At 37.4% G+C, this 20,299-nt stretch overlaps 1 protein-coding gene across 4 annotated transcripts in view; it reads right to left on the bottom strand.

Moving 5' to 3' along the window:
* Window positions 1-20,299, bottom strand: part of ZNF385B (zinc finger protein 385B) — a 315,959-nt gene that overhangs the window by 122,137 nt on the left and 173,523 nt on the right. Inside the window, exon 4 of one of the 4 annotated variants that reach the window (XM_027126911.1) lies at window positions 3,891-3,907. The exons of the other annotated variants lie outside the window; for them this stretch is intronic. Coding sequence (XP_026982712.1) covers window positions 3,891-3,907 — 17 coding nt within the window. The remainder of the gene's footprint in view (window positions 1-3,890; window positions 3,908-20,299) is intronic. 4 annotated transcript variants of the gene reach the window in all.

Genomic DNA, 20,299 nt, shown 5'->3' with positions numbered 1-20,299 from the left:
AAAAAAAAAAAAAAAAAAAAAAAAAAAAAAAAAAAAAAAAATTAAAAAAGGATCAATATATATATTAAAAAAAAAAAAAGAAAGCAAATTGAAACACATTACTCTTCTGCTTAAAATCCTTTTTACATTTATCTATTTAACAAATATTTGTTGAGGGCCAGGACCTGTGTGTCAGATCAATGCACAGTTTTGGGACCGTGGCATGAACAATACCAACAGGGTCTCCATGCCCATGGACCTTTGCCTTCATCATGTGATTTACACTATTATGGCTTAAATGGTCCCCCACAATGAGACGTCTATCATCTGAGATTCATGTTTGTACTATCCTTGTCTCATCCCCTGTATACATCATACTATTTTTCACCTCTGTGATTTTCTCCTACTGACCCTTTGCTCTGTTCCTCCCCTTTAATTTGCCTATTTCTACCCATTTTTTAAGAGAGGGAATCTCTCTTCGGACAACAAAGGCTGGATGAAGTATCCTTCCACTGTGTTCCTGTAACACCTACATTCCACATCACCATACCTACCACATTGTGTTGTAAATAGCTCTATCCCCAATCATTTTAGGTACAACTAGTTCTACACAAATGTTTATTTAACAACTGCCAAACTCAAACATAATGATTTATGTATTTTATAATGATTTCAGAGAAAACTGGTGTCAAAGAAATGTTAATATTACAGTTATAATTTGGAAAAGAGGGCAGGAGGCAGGAGATGTTTGGATCCCGGCTATAATCCCATATCCACGATGGGCTTAAAAAACTCAGGCATTTCAACAAATATAGATTAAACCCAACTGATTGGATCCAGTAATCTACACTGGACTAGTGCCAGTAATCTCTGATACCCTAGTATGTTTGCCTTCCTGATCAAGGTATTAATAATTAAGTGTGTGGTAATAAAGACTGGTCCTTTTGCTAGAGAAAAAGGAATTGAGGAAAATCTCTTAGTAGATTACTTCAGGCATTCTTCACACAGGACATAAGAAAGAAAGCTGGATGTGAAAATATATTGAGGCAGTAGAAACTAATCATTACCTGTAAATGGGCAAATATGACACGGAGAAAAAGGCCTATACCACTGGGCTACTAGAGTAAAAACGAAGACTTTCTTTGAGGACTTCAGAACACTCCATGAGGCAATTAGCAGGCTATCCAGGCCCAGTTGGATTGAAGGGATCTTGTTTTTTAAGGCCAAGATCAGTGGGGAGTAAGCCAAAGCTATCTCAGATGAGATATGAGAATAATTTTTTCCATTTTCAGCCGCTTCTAGTTCTAATTCGAGCAGATAATCTAAAGTTGATTATATATAAGATACATAGGTTCACAGTGGAACATACAGTTTCTCTATCAACATGCCAAAAGGTAGATGTGAATATAGCTCCTTTCCATCTGTAAGACCCATGACTGTAATTCTTGAATTACACAGAGCTGGTATCTACTTTAAGTAGAAACTCTGTCCATGCTATGCCAGTATATTTCTAGTAGGAAATGTGGCAACTAGACCTGTACTCTTTTATAATTACTAATCTTGGGGGGGGAAATCAGGTTAATTTAAGGGTTTCTTAAAACCTTATAAGTTGTATAACTTCATATAACAACTATAATTGATTTTTAACAAATTTTGGAGAATTAGGTTTCAGTATTTTTCATAAATTACTAAAATGAATAGTAGTTCTGTCCACAGTAAGGGAAAAAATAAATAAAATAATTGCTTTGTGGTTTGAACTAAGTCTGTCTTTGTTCAAAAAGTCCCCCAAAACTGGTGGCCATGAATAAATGTCAGTGGGCTTGAATTTCTGTAAGTTTTCTTGGGATGATATATTCAATTCTCATAATGTTTTTAAACTGACATATGTCCATTTTTTCACATTAAGAAACTAATAAGTTTAAAATATTTTTGCTGCTTCGGCAATTACTCATTATTTAATTACATGTTGTTATGTGTCTAGACGCCCTAGACATTAATTACTTAACTAGTGACAATACTCTGAATATGGTATATACGTGTGTGCATGTGTGCACATCCATACACACACTGATATATTCTTCATATCATGTTTTTATTTATGTATGTTGCACATTTAAGGACCATAAACTTCCATTCACAAGCTCAAATCCATTTATACATTCATTCAAATATTTCTTAAGCATCTACTATGAACCAGGCCCTGTGTTCATCCTGAGTAAGACATGGTCTCTGCTCTCAAGAAGTTAGTAAGGAAAACACAATGAGCATATATTACAAGGGCAATGAGTGTGTTATATACAAGGTAATGTGTAACTGTCCTTTTTGAATACATATCACAGATTAAACTGTATCTTAAAACAATTATACACAAAAACAAACTGATATCATAGGTTTATTTATCTTGCCTTTTCAAATCAAAACCATCAGAGAGTGTGTGGCTGTCTGACCATGTGTGTACAGTCACTCTGAGACCATCTATGAGGCACAGAAAGAAAATAATTTTATGCCATCATCCACCTTACTCATCCATGTATTCATAGTTCCTGACCAGATACTGAGAACCGTTTAGGATCAGCTCAAGTCATCAGTATCATTAATTCTCAGTCAAGATGATTCAGAATTGACTAACCTATGCTACTAATGGGAGGCAGTTCTTTTACATTTCAAAGTCATTTATTCTGTTCCTGAAGCCTGAAAGTCACACTGGCCCTTCACTGTTTGTTCAGCTGATCACAGATCAGAGGTAATGACATTTACATTGCAATAGACTTTGCTCCAACTGTGTTAACTCCTGGTTTGGTGTAGTTTCCTTTACCCGAGGAAAGCTTATTTGACCTCCTGCACGAAACTTTAACTAATTATCTGAATAAGAACATTCCCTTACTTGTACATCCACAAACATGCACACATATTAAATATAGAAATGTATGAAATTCTCTAATTACCTATTCCATATGAGAATCAGGACTGATGTGCAAAACAAATTAAAGTATGTGTTATTAATTTACCCTGACATACACATTAAATTACTTGAAAAATCTGCGCAGATTAGGAGAGTACCTTTCAGTCATTGACCTAAATCTATGTGACAATGACCTCTAATCTTGGGCTTATAGAATCAGACTGATAGGAAAAATATATATTTCAATAGATTAAATCCTGGATAACATGGAGAAAAGTCACAAATAATTTGACTTTTCTGTATAGCAAATTTCAAGCAGCTAAATCTTTTCTTCTTTAATGTTTCTTTGATCACAATTATTAGCATATGTTAACTGTTACTGGTGTGAAATGAAAAATGAGAATTCCAAACTCAGTTTCCTTTATTAATGAGCACTAAATGACCTCAAACCAAAGCGAGATAACTAAAAATATCCCACTGGCTAGCTTAAAGTATAACTGGTAGAGTTTAAAATACCTGCTAATTGTTAACTGTTTTAATCTATTGCTTGACCAGTCAAGAATAAGCATACACAGACAGATGTTGAGGTGACAATTCAGATGCTCACATCTCAATAAAATCCATGCTATGAATTTAAACACCTATAAACTTGTAGAGTGTTTTGAGATCAGTCAATAGCCTACATAGTTTGCATAATATTTTATCCTAAAGTCTAGTAAAATGTATAAATTTGATTTCAGAGTTAAATTCAATGCAGTACGATTTAATATGTTGTTAAAAATAATAACCAACAATTCTGAACAATTTTCTATGCAGCAGGTGCTATGCTAAGTGATTTCTATGCATTATATAATTTAATTTTCATTAGAACCCTATGAGGTGGACTCTATTATTTCCATGTCACAGAGAAGACTGAGGAACTTTAGTGAGTTAAGTAACTTGCCAACTTACTGTTAATAAGTGACAAAACTTGGATTGAATCCAAACCTTAGTGACTCTAGAGTCAAACTCAAGCTCGTATTTGGTCTACTGTGGACCAGAAATGAGAAGGCCTGGAATAAAGTCTCAGTGTCAATCAATTATTAGCTCTGAGACCTTAGGGAAATCCCCGAACTTCTCCAAACTTCAATTTTCTAATATATAAAATAGAGCCAAGAAAATATTCCAACAATTCTCACGGAGTTACCATGAAGATTCAAGAACTAATGTAAGCAAGAAAACTGTTCTTTGTAGAGTGCTTTATAAATATCATTTTATTGCATTGCAATATCTTAATGTTTGATAACTCCAAAAGCATTTTGTGAGGCCAAAAAACATTAAACCAGATATCTCATTAGAGAGAGAGACTTTAGGAAGCTTCTACAACAATCTTTTCTTCTACTCTAGGAAATTTTAGGTAGATTACCCAGGATGGCACAGGGAAAGTATTAGAAAAAAATTCACCCTTTGTGGGTGCCATGATAAATAAAAGGGAGAGTAGTATTATGAACTGATACTCGTATTCTCCCAAAATTCATATGTTTAAGCCTTAATCCCCAATGTGACTGTAGTTGGAGATAGGGCCTGTGAGGAGGTGATAGTTAAATGAGGTCATAAGGGTGGGGCCATAATCCAGTAGGGCTGATGCCCTTATAAGAAGGTGTAAACACCAGAGCACTATCTCTTTGTAAGGACACAGAGAGAAGGCAACTACTCACAAGCCAGGAAGAGAGTTCTCACCAGAAACTTCATCTGTTGGAACCTTGATCTTGGACTTCCTAGTCTCCAGAACTGTGAGAGATAAAGGTCTGTTGTTTAACTGGCCGGGTCAATGGCATTTTGTTATGGCAGCCCAAGTTGACTACTATGATCAGTATCATGTTTATCCTTCATACTGCCAACGTCACCTAAAGAGCAGGGCCAGCTGAGTCCTGTCCAGCTACCAGCAGGATAGCAGTGCGGTCTGATAGATCACATGAGGTGCTGACAACCTACAGTTGGGGTCCACGAATGTAAGAATGTCCTAGGCAAGCTTAGCATGAATGGGGCTCTGTATAAACAAAACTGAACAAAACTGTCCAAGTTCAGCAGGTTAAAGTAAATATCCTCAGGAAAGCAATCAAATCAAACCAATAGAAGAAAGGAAAAAAGGTCCTAAAGATGCAGTCCCACAACTGTAAGTCTAAATTATGGCAGAAAGTTTAAAACTGAATCCACGCAAAGAATAGATAGTAGAAAAATTCTTATTAACAAAATTACAACTGAGCAAACAAAAGAATTTCTACATTAAAAATAAGTAACATAGGGCTTCCCTGGTGGCGCAGTGGTTGAGAGTCCGCCTGCCGATGCGGCGGACACGGGTTCGTACCCCGGTCCGGGAAGATCCCACATGCCGCTGAGCAGCTGGGCCCGTGAACCATGGCCGCTGAGCCTGTGCGTCTGGAGCCTGTGCTCTGCAACGGGAGAGGCCGCAACAGTGAGAGGCCCGCGTACCACAAAAAAAAAAAAAAAAAAAAAAAAGCAGAAAGCACCATGCAAATTGAAAACAAAAAGTAACAGAATTCACTTCGTATCTGCCTTTTTCCACCAGAGCACAGTTCTTAAATTAATCTACCGGAGTTTCCTGAGCTAGAAGGAAAGCTAGCTGAAGCCATTACATATAAAGACAAGTACACTTTGAAATATTAATTCTGCAGCATATTTTCCTTAGGATGAATATAAATCTTATTTCTTGCGAGTTGTGTCTTAATTTATAAGAAGATAAGCAAGTTCTCAAATGCAAACATAGCTTCCCAGGAAGGTCTATGCTAAGTTCTGACTGATGCAAAAGTCATAGTTGATAAAATGTTGTCACCTACCTTCTCCTTTTACACTAATCCTCTCTGAGATGATTTGAAGAGAATATCATTTGGGGAGCATTTGCCTCAGGGTGTAAGGCACTATTCCGGGTGCTTATGGCAGTCTCTGCTAGTTTTCGTGCCAATCTCCACAATACCAGAGGTATTAGTTTGGCCAAATTGCTTCCCAGCTAAAGAAAACATTGCCCAGCCTCCATTGCAGCTATCTGGGGTCACATGACTAGGTTCTGGCCAATAAGATATAAGTGGAAGTGATAACTTCTGGGTCATGCCCTTAGAAGGAAAGATGTGTTTCCTTTAGATTTTCTCTTTCCTGCGACCTGGAATGTGGAAGTGAGCGTGAGTTGAACATGTGGGGGGGAAAAAAGAAATGCAGACCAGAGGTGGCTAAGCAACAAGATGGAGTAGCTTGAGCTTCCGAAAAGCTGTTATACTATTCCTGGGTTGTTAGGTGAGATAGAAACAACTGTCTAGCTTGTGAGAGTCACTCTATTCTTGAGCATCTGTTATAGTAATCTATCCTGTATTTTCATTAGTAGAGGACTATACATATACCTTGTGAGGCATCACTATTCCAGTTTTACTAGAACTTGAGGCTTAGAGAGACTAAAAAACTTCCTTATAATCACATAGGTAGTAAGCGGTGAGGCTAGGGTTTTAATCAAGTGCCTTTCCCATTAGACCTTTTTTTATACTAATAGAGAGAAAATTACTAATTTATAGAAAATTACTACCGTGCCACTTTCTAATACCTGATCTGTTAATCTCACAGGATTATAAAATTGCTTCAGTTTCCTTGAATTAGAATCAGTGCCACAAACCCCTATTTTTCTAATAAAGTACCTGACAGTCAGTTACCAACTCCTCCAGGACCTATTCCCCTTTATACAAAATGTTCCATTAGGAAAATTATGGAGAAAAAGTATGCTGATTCTCCTGGACTGTGCAATGGATGGCTAATCAGAATGCCCTAATAATTTACAAAATAATACACTGGAAAATCACAATGACTCAGAAACAGATCAGAGGGATTTTTTTTTTTTTTTTTTTTTTTGCTGTACGCGGGCCTCTCACTGTTGTGGCCTCTCCTGTTGCGGAGCACAGGCTCTGGACGCGCAGGCTCAGCGGCCATGGCTCATGGGCCCAGCAGCTCCGCAGCATGTGGGATCTTCCCAGACCGGGGCACAAACCCGTGTCCCCCGCATCGGCAGGCGGACTCTCAACCACTGCGCCACCAGGGAAGCCCAATCAGAGGGATTTTTGGTGTGGGCTTTCTTCCATAGTGCTATCCTTAGGTTATCACATAAATTTGTTCTCAGAAGGCAACATATGTGCATTCATTCAACACTTAACAAATATTTATTGAGTGCCTACTCTATGTCAGGTAGTTCTTTAGATACTGGGGAGACAGCAAAAGAACAAACTAGACAAAGTCCCTGCATGCTTGGAAAATATACTCAAATGCATATACTGTAGATAATGTCCTACACAAGTAAATGTAACAGGCTTTCAATGTGTGTCAGTAATTTTCATTTTTAAAAAAACTTTCTGTTCTGGAATACATTTGACTTTACAGAAAATTACAAAGATAATACAGAGAGTTCTCACATACTCCTCACCCAGTTTCCTCTAATGTGAACATCTTATATTATCATGGTACATTTGTCAAAATTGAGAAATCAATATTGGTACATTTCTATTAACAAAAGTCCAGACTTTATTCATATTGTACTAATGTCCTTTCCCTGTCCAGGATACAATCCCAGAATACCACATTATACTTACTCATCAAGCTTCCTTAGTCTCTTTTAGTCCCTGACAGTTTCTCAGTTGTTTTTTTTATCTTGACCTTGAAAAGTTTGAGGGGTACTGGTATTTTGTAAATATCCCTCAATTTGGGTTTATTTAAATGTTTTTCTCATGGTTGGACTGAAGTTACCAGTTTTTTGAAAGAATACCACAGAGGTAAAGTGCCCTTTTCATCACTTCATACCAAGGAATAGATGATAGTGATGACTTATTACTGGTGATGTTAACCCTGATCTCCAGGGATGCCTAGGTCTGTTTATTAGATACTGGTATTTAGAAATCCAGATCTGGATATTGGGTGTGCTCAATGCTACTGGGATGCCATTGTTTCCACCTTCTTCTTAGTAAGTAATGTGATTTTTAAAATTAAATAATTTTTGAATGTCAGAAGTGATGAGCTCCATTTCCATAAGTCTGCATCAAAAAATAGTAAACTTATCTGGGAATACATACATATATGTATACACACACACACGTATTTGGAGGTGGTAAAATAGTGTTAGGTATAAAACGATAAAATGAATTCTTTAAATGTTACATTTCTGTCCTTTAAATTCTAAGATGCTAGGTCTTAAGGAATTTACACATGAACACACTGTAGCAGAAATGTGTTTTGGAAGGCTCCTTAAAAGAAAGAGGGCATGGGGTTTCCCTGGTGGTGCAGTGGTTGAGAGTCCGCCTGCTGATGCAGGGGACACGGGTTCGTGCCCCGGTCCGGGAAGATCCCACATGCCGCGGAACGGCTGGGCCCGTGAGCCATGGCCGCTGAGCCTGCACATCCGGAGCCTGTGCTCCGCAACGGGAGAGGCCACAACAGTGAGAGGCCTGCGTACCGCATTAAAAAAAAAAAAAAAAGAAAGAGGGCATGACCTTCTTCAACCTGCCCTCCAGTCTGCTGCCTGGCGAACAGAAGTGGTGATTGGAGCTCCAGTAGGCGTTTTGAGTACCAGGGCCATATTTAGGACTGGCAAAGTGTTGAGCTAGAAGAGGCTGGTTTCCTCAGTGAAGTTCTGGGGGCATAATACAAATCCTGGATTGCAGACCTCCAGACTTCTATTGTGTGGGAGAATAATAAACTATCTCCATAAACAATTATTTTCAGAACTCTGTTTCTGAGTCAAGTGCAATTCCTAACTAATATAGGTAGTTTAGAGAAGAGGCAGAAGTATTTTCTATAACAAGTACTTTATTTTAGTCCATGTAATCATCAAAACAACACTATGCTTATAGGTAGAAAATTAAAGATTAGTGTCATTAATATAATTCTTAGGTTTACACAGCTCAATATTGAAACTAAGCCAGAGTTTAAACCAAACCCTATTTTCCCAGCACAACATGCTAAAATGTCTTGCTTATAGTAGGTACCTAGAACTATGTCAGTTACTAGCAATGGGTACATATTCATTATTATATCTCACTGAACACGTAATACAGGAAAACATTTAAATAAGTAAAATCATGTATATTTAAATATGCAATGAAATGGAAACATGAATCCATAGTTTGAGCCCTCCTACTGCTCTCCGTGATCAGACTTCAAACAGTAGAAGTGGCATCAAGGCCACTTTAGAAGTATAACCTCAGAACCGATTATATATGTAGTTTTTCAGTCCACATATATAGGTTTTCTCTCTGGGCTCGAATGGGAGCCCATTCAAACCATTCATCAATCTGTCCACCCACTTATGCACTCATATTAACTGAGCATCTACTATATGCCAAGCAACCTGTTACTTCCTGCATATACCTATTAGTTCCTGTATATACAATGTCGAATAAGACACAGTTTCTATTCTCCAAAAGCTTATAGTTTAGTGACAGAAACAGAAAAATAAATAGTACACAATTACAACAGAATAGGGTTTCTCAGCCTCAGCACTAACGACATTTTGTACTGAATGATTCTTTGCTGTGGGAGCTGTACATCGCAGGATATTTAGCAGCATCCTGGCTTCTACTCACGGGCTGCTGGTAGCACTCCAACACTTTGTTACCACCAAGTATCTCTAGACATTGTCAAATGCCCCCAAGGGACAAAAATTAGCCTCTTACTTCTTACTCCCTCCCACCCCAAATGACAACTGCTATAATAGAGTAAAAGCCACCATAAAACTACAAGAGATGGGTATTTAACAATGGAGCCCTGGGGTCAGAAAAGTTTTCTGGAGAAAGTAACTTTTTCACAGAGGCTTGAACATTCACTAAAATTCAGCCAGATAAAGTAAAGGATTGTATGTGTGTATCTGTTTTTATGGGTATCAAGAAGGCCTCCTAAGCATGTGCAAAGACTCAGAGTTTATAAAGAGTACAGTATATCTGGGAGAATAAAAGTGGTTTAGCTTGCTTAGAGTGGGGAGGTATGCATGAGAAGAAAGTATGAAAAGGTACATATGCATGCAGAAGAATGCAGGGGTCTAGTCATGACAGGATGAGAGATTGTAATCAGAAAAGGCAAACAACTGGGGAAGAAGGAGTTCAATTTTGGATGAGTTAAATTTGAGCTGCCCGAGGGACAACAAACCAAGTGAAGATGTTAAAAGAAAGTTAGATTTCTGTTTCTGGAACATAAGGACATGACTGAGGCCAAAGAATAGATACTATCTATATAGAGAAGCCATATGTGTAGATGAAATGACCCAGGGAGAATGCAGAGTTCCAGGAAGGAGGAGCCCACAGACCTGACAGTGGCAAAATGGACAGACGTGAATGAAAACAAGGGTGATCGTGATGTCACATAGGGCAAATGAGAGAATTTCATAAACATGACATAAAGATCAAGTAGGATAAGGAGTGAGACACTCCACTGGAGTTGGCAATCGGGAAGACATGGTGGCCTTTGTGAGAGCCAAGTTATTGGAGTGTGCTTATAGGGAGATGGAGTGAATGGGATGGGATCAACGAGAAACACTCTCAAGAAATTTGCACGGTATGGTAAGTGACAAACACACCCAGAGTCAAAAAAAAGAATATCAACTTGAAGGCGGGTGGGGATGGGTAATAGGAATTTTAAGCATGAGTTCTGACTTCAGGTTAGCTGTGGATGCGGCTTACAGGCTCTGTTCTTGCTTCTGGCTCTCTGAGTCTCCTGGGTATTTACATTAAGCTATCTCATAGAATTTCTGAACGTAAGCACAGCTGGACTGTTTTGGCTCCTCACAATATGCCACATGATTCAGGGTGACTTAACAGTACCCATTTACTTGTCAATGGTATGTCTTCTGAATAAAGAATCAAGTTTTTATACCTGACTCATTTGGCACTAACATTATTCAGTTCCCTTCAAAAACACAATGATTCTAATAGTTTAAAAGCAAGAATTTCAAAACAATAAGACATTTTATCAAGCTCTAAAAATATATTTATTTAAGTGTGTTTATGAAAATCTTCCATTGAGTCTTGAATAATTGACTCATGGGAGGTGGAAGCTGAAAGGTATGATAGAGACCTTCCTCTTCTTTCTTCACCCCTCATCCATTCAGTGACTTTAGACAAATGACTTTCCTCATGTCTTACAGTTATCTCCCTTCCACTCCATAGCCACTACTCTCACCTTCATTAACCTCTCCCCTGTGCCTCTGTAATAACCTCCTAACTTGATTTCTTGCTTCTAATCTTTGCTCTCTCCAAGTCTTTGCCATACTTTGATAGAGTGGTCTTCCTAGAACACATATATGAACCGTTGGCAAACTCTACTTGGAACTGTGTCATGGCTTCTCACAAAAATCCAGAATTGTGTGTCATGGGAAGCCTTTTCCATCTGTTCCAGCCATCACTTGCATATTTCATTTCATACTTATATTCCAGCCATACAGGACCTTTATTAGGTCCTGAGGCTTTATGCTGACTTAGTCCTACAGGCCTGTGCTCTTACACCATCTATCCCTTGTTCATCTAGAGAATAATACTCAAATTCAGTTCAAGCATCTTCTCTGTAAAGTCTCTGTCAATCTCTTTTCCTTCACCTAAACCCAGATAGGACTAACTACTCCTCTTTGGTGCTCTGCCCCAACACAAAAAATTTATACCTTATATAAATATCTGTAAGAGTATCAAAACCACTTTACTACAAGATGCAGAATAAGTATTTGATAAAATTCAACATCCATTCATGATAAAAACTTACCAAAGTGGGTATAGAGGGAACATACTGCAACATAACAAAAGCTATTTATGACAAACCCACAGCCAAAATACTACTCAATGATGAAAAGCTGAGAGCCTTCTCCCTAAAATCTGGGACAAGACAAGAATGCTCACTCTCACTGCTTCTATTCAACATAGTATTGGAAGTCCTAGCCACAGCAATCAGAAAAGAAAAAGAAATAAAAGGTATCCAAATTGGAAGGGAAGAGGTAAAATTGTCATCATGTACTGATGACATGATACTATATATAGAAAACCCTAAAGACTCCACACAAAAACTACTAGAACTGATAAATGAATTCAGCAAGTTAGCGGGATACAAGATTAACATACAGAAATCTGTTGCATTTCTTTACAATAACAATGAAATATCAGAAAAGGCAAGTAAAAAAACAATCTTTTAAAAATCACATAAAAAACAATTAGAAATAAATCTGACCAAGGAGGTGAAATACTTATATGCTGAGAACTGTAAAACATTTATAAAGGAAATTTAAGATGATTCAAAGAAATGGAAAGATATCCCATGCTCTTGGATTGGAAGAATTAATATTGTTAAAATGGCTGTACTACCCAAAGCAATCTACATATTTAATGTGCTCCCTATAAAATTAGCCCTGACATTTTTCACAGAACTAGAACAAATAATCCTAATGTTTATATGGAACCATAAAACACCCAGAATTGCCAAAGCAACCCTGAGGAAAAAGAACAAAGCAGGAGGCATAACCCTCCCAGACTTCAGACATACTACAAAGCTACAGTAATCAAAACAGTGTGGTATTGGCACAAAAACAGACATATGGATCAATGGAACAGAATAGAGAGCCCAGAAATAAACCCACCCACCTACGGTCAATTAATCTTTGACAAAGGAGGCAAGAATATATAATGGGGAAAAGACAGTCTCTTCAGCAAGTTGTGGTGGGAAAGCTGGACAGCTGCATGTAAACCCATGAAGTTAGAACACTCTCTCACATCATACAAAAAAATAAACTCAAAATGGCTTAAAGACTTAAATATAAGACATGACACCATAAAACTCCTAGAAGAGAACATAGGCAAAACATTCTCTGACATAAATCGTACCAGCGTTTTCTTAGGTCAGTCTCCCAAGGCAAGAGAAATAGAAGCAAAATTTTAAAAATGGGACCTAATCAAACTTAGAAGCTTTTGCACAGCAAAGGAAACCGTCAACAAAACAAAAAGACAATCTACAGACTGGGAGAAAAATTTGCAAATAATGTGACTGACAAGGGCTTAATTTCCAAAATATACAAACAGCCCATACAATTCAATAACAACAACAAAAAAAAACCCAGTCAAAAGATGGGCAGATGATCTAAATAGACATTTCTCCAAAGAAGACATATAGATGGCCAATAGGCACATGAAAAGATGCTCAACATCATTAATTATTAGAGAAATACAAATCAAAACTATAATGACGTACCACCTCACACCAGTCAGAATGGCCATCATTAAAAGTCTACAAATAACAAATGCTGGAGAGGGTGTGGAGAAAAGGGAACCCTCCTACCCTGTTGGTGGGAATGTAAATTGCTGCATCCACTATGGAAAACAGTATAGAGGTTCCTTAAAAAAATGAAAAATAATAGAGTTCCCATAGGGTCTGGCAATCCCACTCCTGGGCATCCACTCAGAGAATACCATAACTTGAAAAGTTACATGCACCCCAATGTTCATAGCAACACTATTTACAAGAGCCAAGACATAGAAGCCACCTAAATAACCATCGGCAGATGAATGGATAAAGATGTGGTATATATACACAATGGAATACTGCTCAGTCATAAAAAAGAATGAAATAAGGACATTTGCAGCAACATGGATGAACCTAGAGGTTACCATACTAAGTGAAGTAAGTCATTAAGAGAAAGACAAATATCATATGATATCACTTATATGTGGAATCTAAAATATGGCACAATATGAACTTATTTACAAAACAGTAACAGACTCATAGACATAGAAAAAAAACTTATGGTTACCAAAGGGGGAAGGGGGTGGGGGAGGGATAAGTCAGGTGTTTGGGATTAGCAGACACAAACTATGTATAAACTATGTTTATATACAAACTATATAAAAACTGTATTTATCTATGTATAAAATAGATAAACAACAAGGTCCTACTGTGTAGCACAGGGAACTGTATTCAATAATAAACCATAATGGAAAAGAATATGAAAAAATATATATATATAACTGAATCACTTTGCTGTACAACAGAAACTAATACAACATTGTAAATCAACTATACTTCAGTTAAAAAAACCCCACTTTATTACACACATTAGTTTTTACAGGTGTCTCTCCTATTAACTCTCAGTTCCTTGAAGATGAGGCTGCTTTTTACTTTTTTAATGCTTAAGTGAAGCATTATTCATGGCACATATTCAAAGCTCAGTAAATATCTGTTAAATGAATCTAGTCCAAGGTCTATTACTGTCAATGAGGAGATAGGCCCAGAAAAGTTATATGACTTACCCTGATCTTAAATGATTGGCTGAGTGGGGAACAGACATTCTAGATGTTGCCAGACTTTAAACTAGGGCTCTCAGTATTACACTGGGACTCCACCTCATCTGTTTGAAAAGAAAGCACCCAGGGCCCAAATTTATAGGTTGTTAACTTGGTTGAACAAAGTTTTAATATGAAATATTTGAGTGAATATTTGACGAGAAAATAGTACTCCTTTCAGGTTGAGAGACAAAAGTGGGACAAATAATTTTAAAATGATGTATTTTTGTCTCACCTTCTTTCCTACTCTCTGCCCCTTCTATCTGGTTGACCAGTTAGCATTATATTTTCCAAGTGTTCAGAATCCCTAAGTACATACCAGCTGAAAACAAGTTAAGTGTTAACCCATTCTTCTTGCTGACAGAAGAAAAAAAGTCTTAGATTAAGAATTTACTATAAGTACTTCATACTTAAATAATCAACAGTAGGTTGAAATTGTTTTTGTTTGTTTTCACCATTTAAAGATGAGTATCAAAAAGAGCGAGTAATAAATTCTAGGCTTCCTTGGAATTATATGATTACATTGCCTTATATGAGGAGACTAAGTTTGTGTTAGATTATAACAATTTTTTTCTAAATGACCACGAAGATAACTAGCTTGTCCTTTTCACTCATGATCACAAATAAAACAGAACATTTAACTGGTTAATATATTTTATTTGGAATGCTTTAATAGTTCTTAGTATATAACATTAATATGTAATGGCCCTAAAGAGTCCATTAAAACTCTGCACAACAAGCTGCATTTTCATAATGCAGAGATGATGTGAGATGGAAGCCAATTTCTGCCGTTTAGGTAACATAATCAAAAAACAATTTCCTGAAAGAGCTAAAGCTTATAAATAAAAGACAGTTAAAATGAACATGTCCTAAAGATGACAGAACTTAACATTGGCCCCAAAAGCACAGGAAAAGAGAAGATTAAAAAAATTCTTCCAAACCCAGGCTTCTTTCAAGTCTTCTGCTCAAAAGAGGATCAAGGGTACTAATGAATATTCAACTTCTAGTTTCTTCTAATAATAAATTCCATTTCAAAATCTATGGAGTAAAACAAACTTGCCCTATGTTTAGGTTCTTTCAAAAGATAAAGTGGTCTTTCATATCTCTGCGGTAGTTGATGGGGCTTGAATATGAAAAGACTTGACATACCCGGGTGAAGTCAAAAGCTGGGTGCCATGTTGCCAATGCCAGCTTCTAACCGCCACTGGAAAGGTGAACACTTTGCAGGCCCTTTTCTCTGGATCAGCAACACTTCTGATATAAAGAAATCTTGTTCTGCTTGAGCAGATTTTCATTTCAAAGAGGAAGAATGAATAAGGAAGATGATTTTTCTCATCCCTATATTGAACATCCCACAAGTCAAGACCCAGTCCTGTCATCACTCCTCATGCAAGCAGAGATAAGGGGTGGTATTTGAGTTCTGTCAGACTTACCCACCATGACTGCTTAAATCATCTTCCAATTTAGTCTCTCTCTCTTGGGAAGCCTGAGGCCATGAAAACCACTCATTCATCACCTGCCACACCACAGTGATTCTCTAAGCAGACATCCTGGGCTGGCATAATTTGCTTCACAGCCCTGAGGTCAGCTTGCCTAGTGACTGAAGAATCTTTTCTTTTCCATCTTCAAATATTATAGTGCACTGTGCTTTGTGTACATGGACGATATTCCTGACCCACCATCGATGGTGGTGAATCTGAAAAGCAAAATGTGATGATACAATGGGGCTGAGCTTGAGGGCTATACGAGGAAGGAAAACGTCACAAAATGACAGAAACTCTTGAAAAACCCTGCCCAGCACTGCACAGAAACCTCTGCATTAGTCTGCACCTTAGGCTTTTAGAACGCCACACTTTCAGCCACTCTGGTACTTTTTCGTATTATGGTCTTAGTTTTCAGGAAAATTTCTATTATCTGAAACAATTTCATATGTTGACTGGTACCCCCTATATTTAAGGGACAAAGAAGCATTAAATAATAATCATACTCAAGCACCTTAGGGAGAATTAAGGAAGACATGTCAGCTTTAATTTTGAATTTTCTTGTTACTTATTAGTTTGCCTCTCCGACTTAATGCCAGGAGGAATAAAAACCATCATTACTCTCTAGCTGCTAAATGGCATACCTGAAGTGAATAGGGGGCTTAATTCTGGTCTAACTGGCTCAATTTCTGCTTGTATCAGCAGAGGGCCCAGCACTGAGAGATCCAGCTTCTGGTCCATTCTCCCATCAAATCCAAACCAAGTAAAGCTGCCCAAATACACACATTCCACAGGGAAAAGAGAGGAGTAAGGAAGAGAACAAAAGAAGATTAAGGAAAGGGAGAGCATGTATACATTTCTAAAGTGGGCTAACTGGGAAGCTGTATTGGCATTTCTTTAATCCATAGCAATTTCCTGCACACCAGAAAGCGGGAGAGAAATAGCAGTTCTCTTCCACCCTAGTCAAAGCCCAGATTACATGTCTGTTTCCTATTTGTGTATTTCCACTGAAACTGAATGGATACATTGAGAGTGTTTTCTATAGGGTCCCAGAATTTAGAAATAATTAACCAAGGCTCACTTTACCTTACTAAATCTGTGAATAAAAAGAAAAATGTCACTGAGACACCATCAGTTTAGTCACTGGAATGCAAGCACATTTAGAATTGTGAAACTGTCTGATTTCAGTGACAGGAACTGATTCCTATGGAAAACTATGTAACAGGTCAATTTGAAAAAAAGGATGTTACTGTGATGTGAATATTTATAGCTAGTGTGAAACCTAGTGTTGACCTGCTGATTTTTCTTTTGTGAGGCACATCTAATTATAGTCAGATATCCAATTCAGCATTCATTAATCTCTCATCACAAGTAAAAAAACTCTAAAGGAGGTAAATTTAGCACAGTATAGTGGAAAGCATGTGTTTATTTAATTGTTTTTAGATTTTATTTATTTGTTTTTTGGCTGCATTGGGTCTTCTTTGCTGTGCGTGGGCTTCCTCTAGGTGCGGTGAGCAGGGGCTGTTCTTGGTTGTGGTGTGCAGGCTTCTCATTGTGATGGCTTCTCTTGTTGCAGAGCACAGGCTCTAGGCGAGCAACACGGGCTCTAGAGTGCAGGCTCATTAGTTGTGGCACACGGGCTTAGTTACTCCACAGCATGTGGGATCTTCCTGGACCAGGGCTTGAACCTGTGTCCCCTGCATTGGCAGGAGGATTCTTAACTACTGTGCCACCAGGGAAGCCCCAAGCATGTGTTTAAAAAGGGCTGGGTTAACATCCTTGCTGTAGAATCTGTGTGTAACCCTAGAGAAGTCACCTAAACTCCCCCTGTACTGGGGAAACTAATATCTACATCAGTGGATGATGCCCATCTTCCAGGGTTGTCAGAATTGAGTGAGAGAGAGAACAGACCCTGGGGACAGACAGCTGGGTTTGAACTCATGCTTCACAGCCTCAGTAGACCTTGGCAAGTGAGTGAATCTCTCTGTGTCACAGATCTCTCACTTGTAAGATGGGGATCATGTTAGGATTTGTTTCACGGTAAGATATGAGACAATGTGTACACGGGCGTCAAGCCCAAAGCCTGACATCTGAGACTTTTACCTACACCCATTTTACCTGTGACTGTTATTGCTGTTGCTATTATTATTACAATATTTTTCCATCCAGAATGTGGTAGTGCTCAATAAATAGTAGCCTTATTTCTCTTTTTAAAATTCTCTTTCTGTCTCCTTCAAAGAATTTTATGTTTACTACTACATAAATATTATTTGATGATTTCAGCTTTCTGTTTAGATAAATGTTCTACCTGACACACTTACTTATGATGACTGATGGTAACCACAATCCTAGAAAGTTAAGGTTTAATGAGACTTCGGAGAGTTTCTAATTATACAGTCATTTATTACAAAGATAAGACAATCCTGCAGCCTGTGGAACAAAAACCACATTCACAGAAAGACAGACAAGATGAAAAGGCAGAGGGCTATGTACCAGATGAAAGAACAAGATAAAACCAAAGAAAAATAACTAAATGAAGTGGAGATAGGCAAACTTCCAGAGAAAGAATTCAGAATAATGATAGTGAAGATGACCCAGGACCTTGGAAAAACAATGGAGGCAAAGATCGAGAAGATGAAAGAAATGTTTAACAAAGATCTAGAATTAAAGAACAGAGATGAACAACACAATAACTGAAAGGAAAAATACACTGGAAGGAATCAGTAGCAGAATAGCTGACGCAAAAGAACAGATAAGTGATCTGGAAGACAGAATGGCGGAATTCATTGCTTCAGAACAGAATAAAGAAACAAGAATGAAAAGAGATGAAGACAGCCTAAGAGATCTCTGGGACAACATTAAACTCAACAATATTTGCATTATAGGAATCCCAGAAGGAGAAGAAAGAGAGAAAGGACCCAAGAAAATATTTGAAGAGATTATAGTTGAAAACTTACCTAACATGGGAAAGGAAATAGCCACCCAAGTCCAGGAAGTGCAGAGCATCTCATACAGGATAAAACTAAGGAGAAACACACTGAGACATATAGTAATCAAACTGGCAAAACTTAAAAGACAAAGAAAAATTATTGAAAGCAGCAAAGGAAAAATGACAAATAACAAACAAGAGAACTCCCATAAGTTTAACAGCTGATTTCTCAGCAGAAACTCTACAGGTGAGAAGGCAGTGGCATGATATACTTAAAGTGATGAAAGGGAAGAACCTACAACCAAGATTACTCTACCCAGCAAAGATCTCATTCAGATTTGATGGAGAAATCAAAAGTTTTACAGACAAGCAAAAGCTAAGAGAATTCAGCACCACCAAACCACCTCTACAACAAATGCTAAAGGAACTTCTCTAAGTGGGAAACACAAGAGAAGAAAAGGACCTACAAAAACAAACCCAAAACAATTAAGAAAATGGTAATAGGAACATACATATCGATAATTACCTTAAACGTGAATGGATTAAATGTTCCAACCAAAAGAAACAGGCTTGCTGAATGGATACAGAAACAAGACCCATCTATATGCTGTCTACAAGAGACCCACTTCAGACCTAGGGAAACATCAGACTGAAAGTGAGGGGATGGAAAAAGATATTCCATGCCAATGGAAATCAAAAGAAAGCTGGAGTAGCAATGCTCATATCAGATAAAATAGACTTTAAAATAAAGAATGTTACAAGAGAAAAGGAAGGACACTACATAATGATAAAGGGATCAATCAAAGAAGAAGATATAACAATTATAAATATAGATGCACCCAACATAGGAGAACCTCAATACATAAGACAACTGCTAACAGCTAGAAAAGAGGAAATCGACAGTAACACAATAATAGTGGGGGACTTTAACATCTCACTTACACCAATGGACAGATCATCCAAAATGAAAATAAATAAGGAAACAGAAGCTTTAAATGACACAATAGACCAGATAGATCTAATTGATATTTATAGGACACTCCATCCGAAAACAGCAGATTACACTTCTCAAGTGCACACGGAACATTCTCCAGGATAGATCACATCTTGGGTCAAAAATCAAGCCACAGTAAATTTAAGAAAATTGAAATCATATCAAGCATCTTTTCTGACCACAACATTATGAGATTAGAAATGAATTACAGGGAAAAAAACATTAAAAACACAAACACATGGAGGCTAAACAATACGTTACGAAATAACCAACAGATCACTGAAGAAATCAAAGAGGAAATCAGAAAATACCTGCAGACAAATGACAATGAAAACACAACAGTCCAAAACCTATGAGATGCAGCAAAAGCAGTTCTAAGAGGGAAGTTTATAGCTATACAAGCCTACCTCAAGAAACAAGAAAAATCTCAAATAAACAATCTAACCTTACACCTAAAGAAACTAGAGAAAGAAGAACAAACATAACCCAAATTTAGCAGAAGGAAAGAAATCATAAAGATCAGAGCAGAAATAAATGAAATAGAAACAAAGAAAACAAAAGCAAAGATCAATAAAACTAAAAGCTGGTTCTTTGAGAAGATAAACAAAATTGATAAACCATTAGCCAGACTCATCAAGAAGAAGAGGGAGAGGACTCAAATCAATAAAATTAGAAATGAAAAAG

The sequence above is a fragment of the Aethalodelphis obliquidens genome, unplaced genomic scaffold (assembly GCF_003676395.1).
Source record: "Aethalodelphis obliquidens isolate GAN/ISIS:26980383/991018 unplaced genomic scaffold, ASM367639v1 scaffold2, whole genome shotgun sequence".
NCBI classification, from domain to species: domain Eukaryota; kingdom Metazoa; phylum Chordata; class Mammalia; order Artiodactyla; family Delphinidae; genus Aethalodelphis; species Aethalodelphis obliquidens.
Note: the sequence above shows the minus strand (reverse complement) of the source record. Positions and strands in the feature narration are given on the sequence as shown.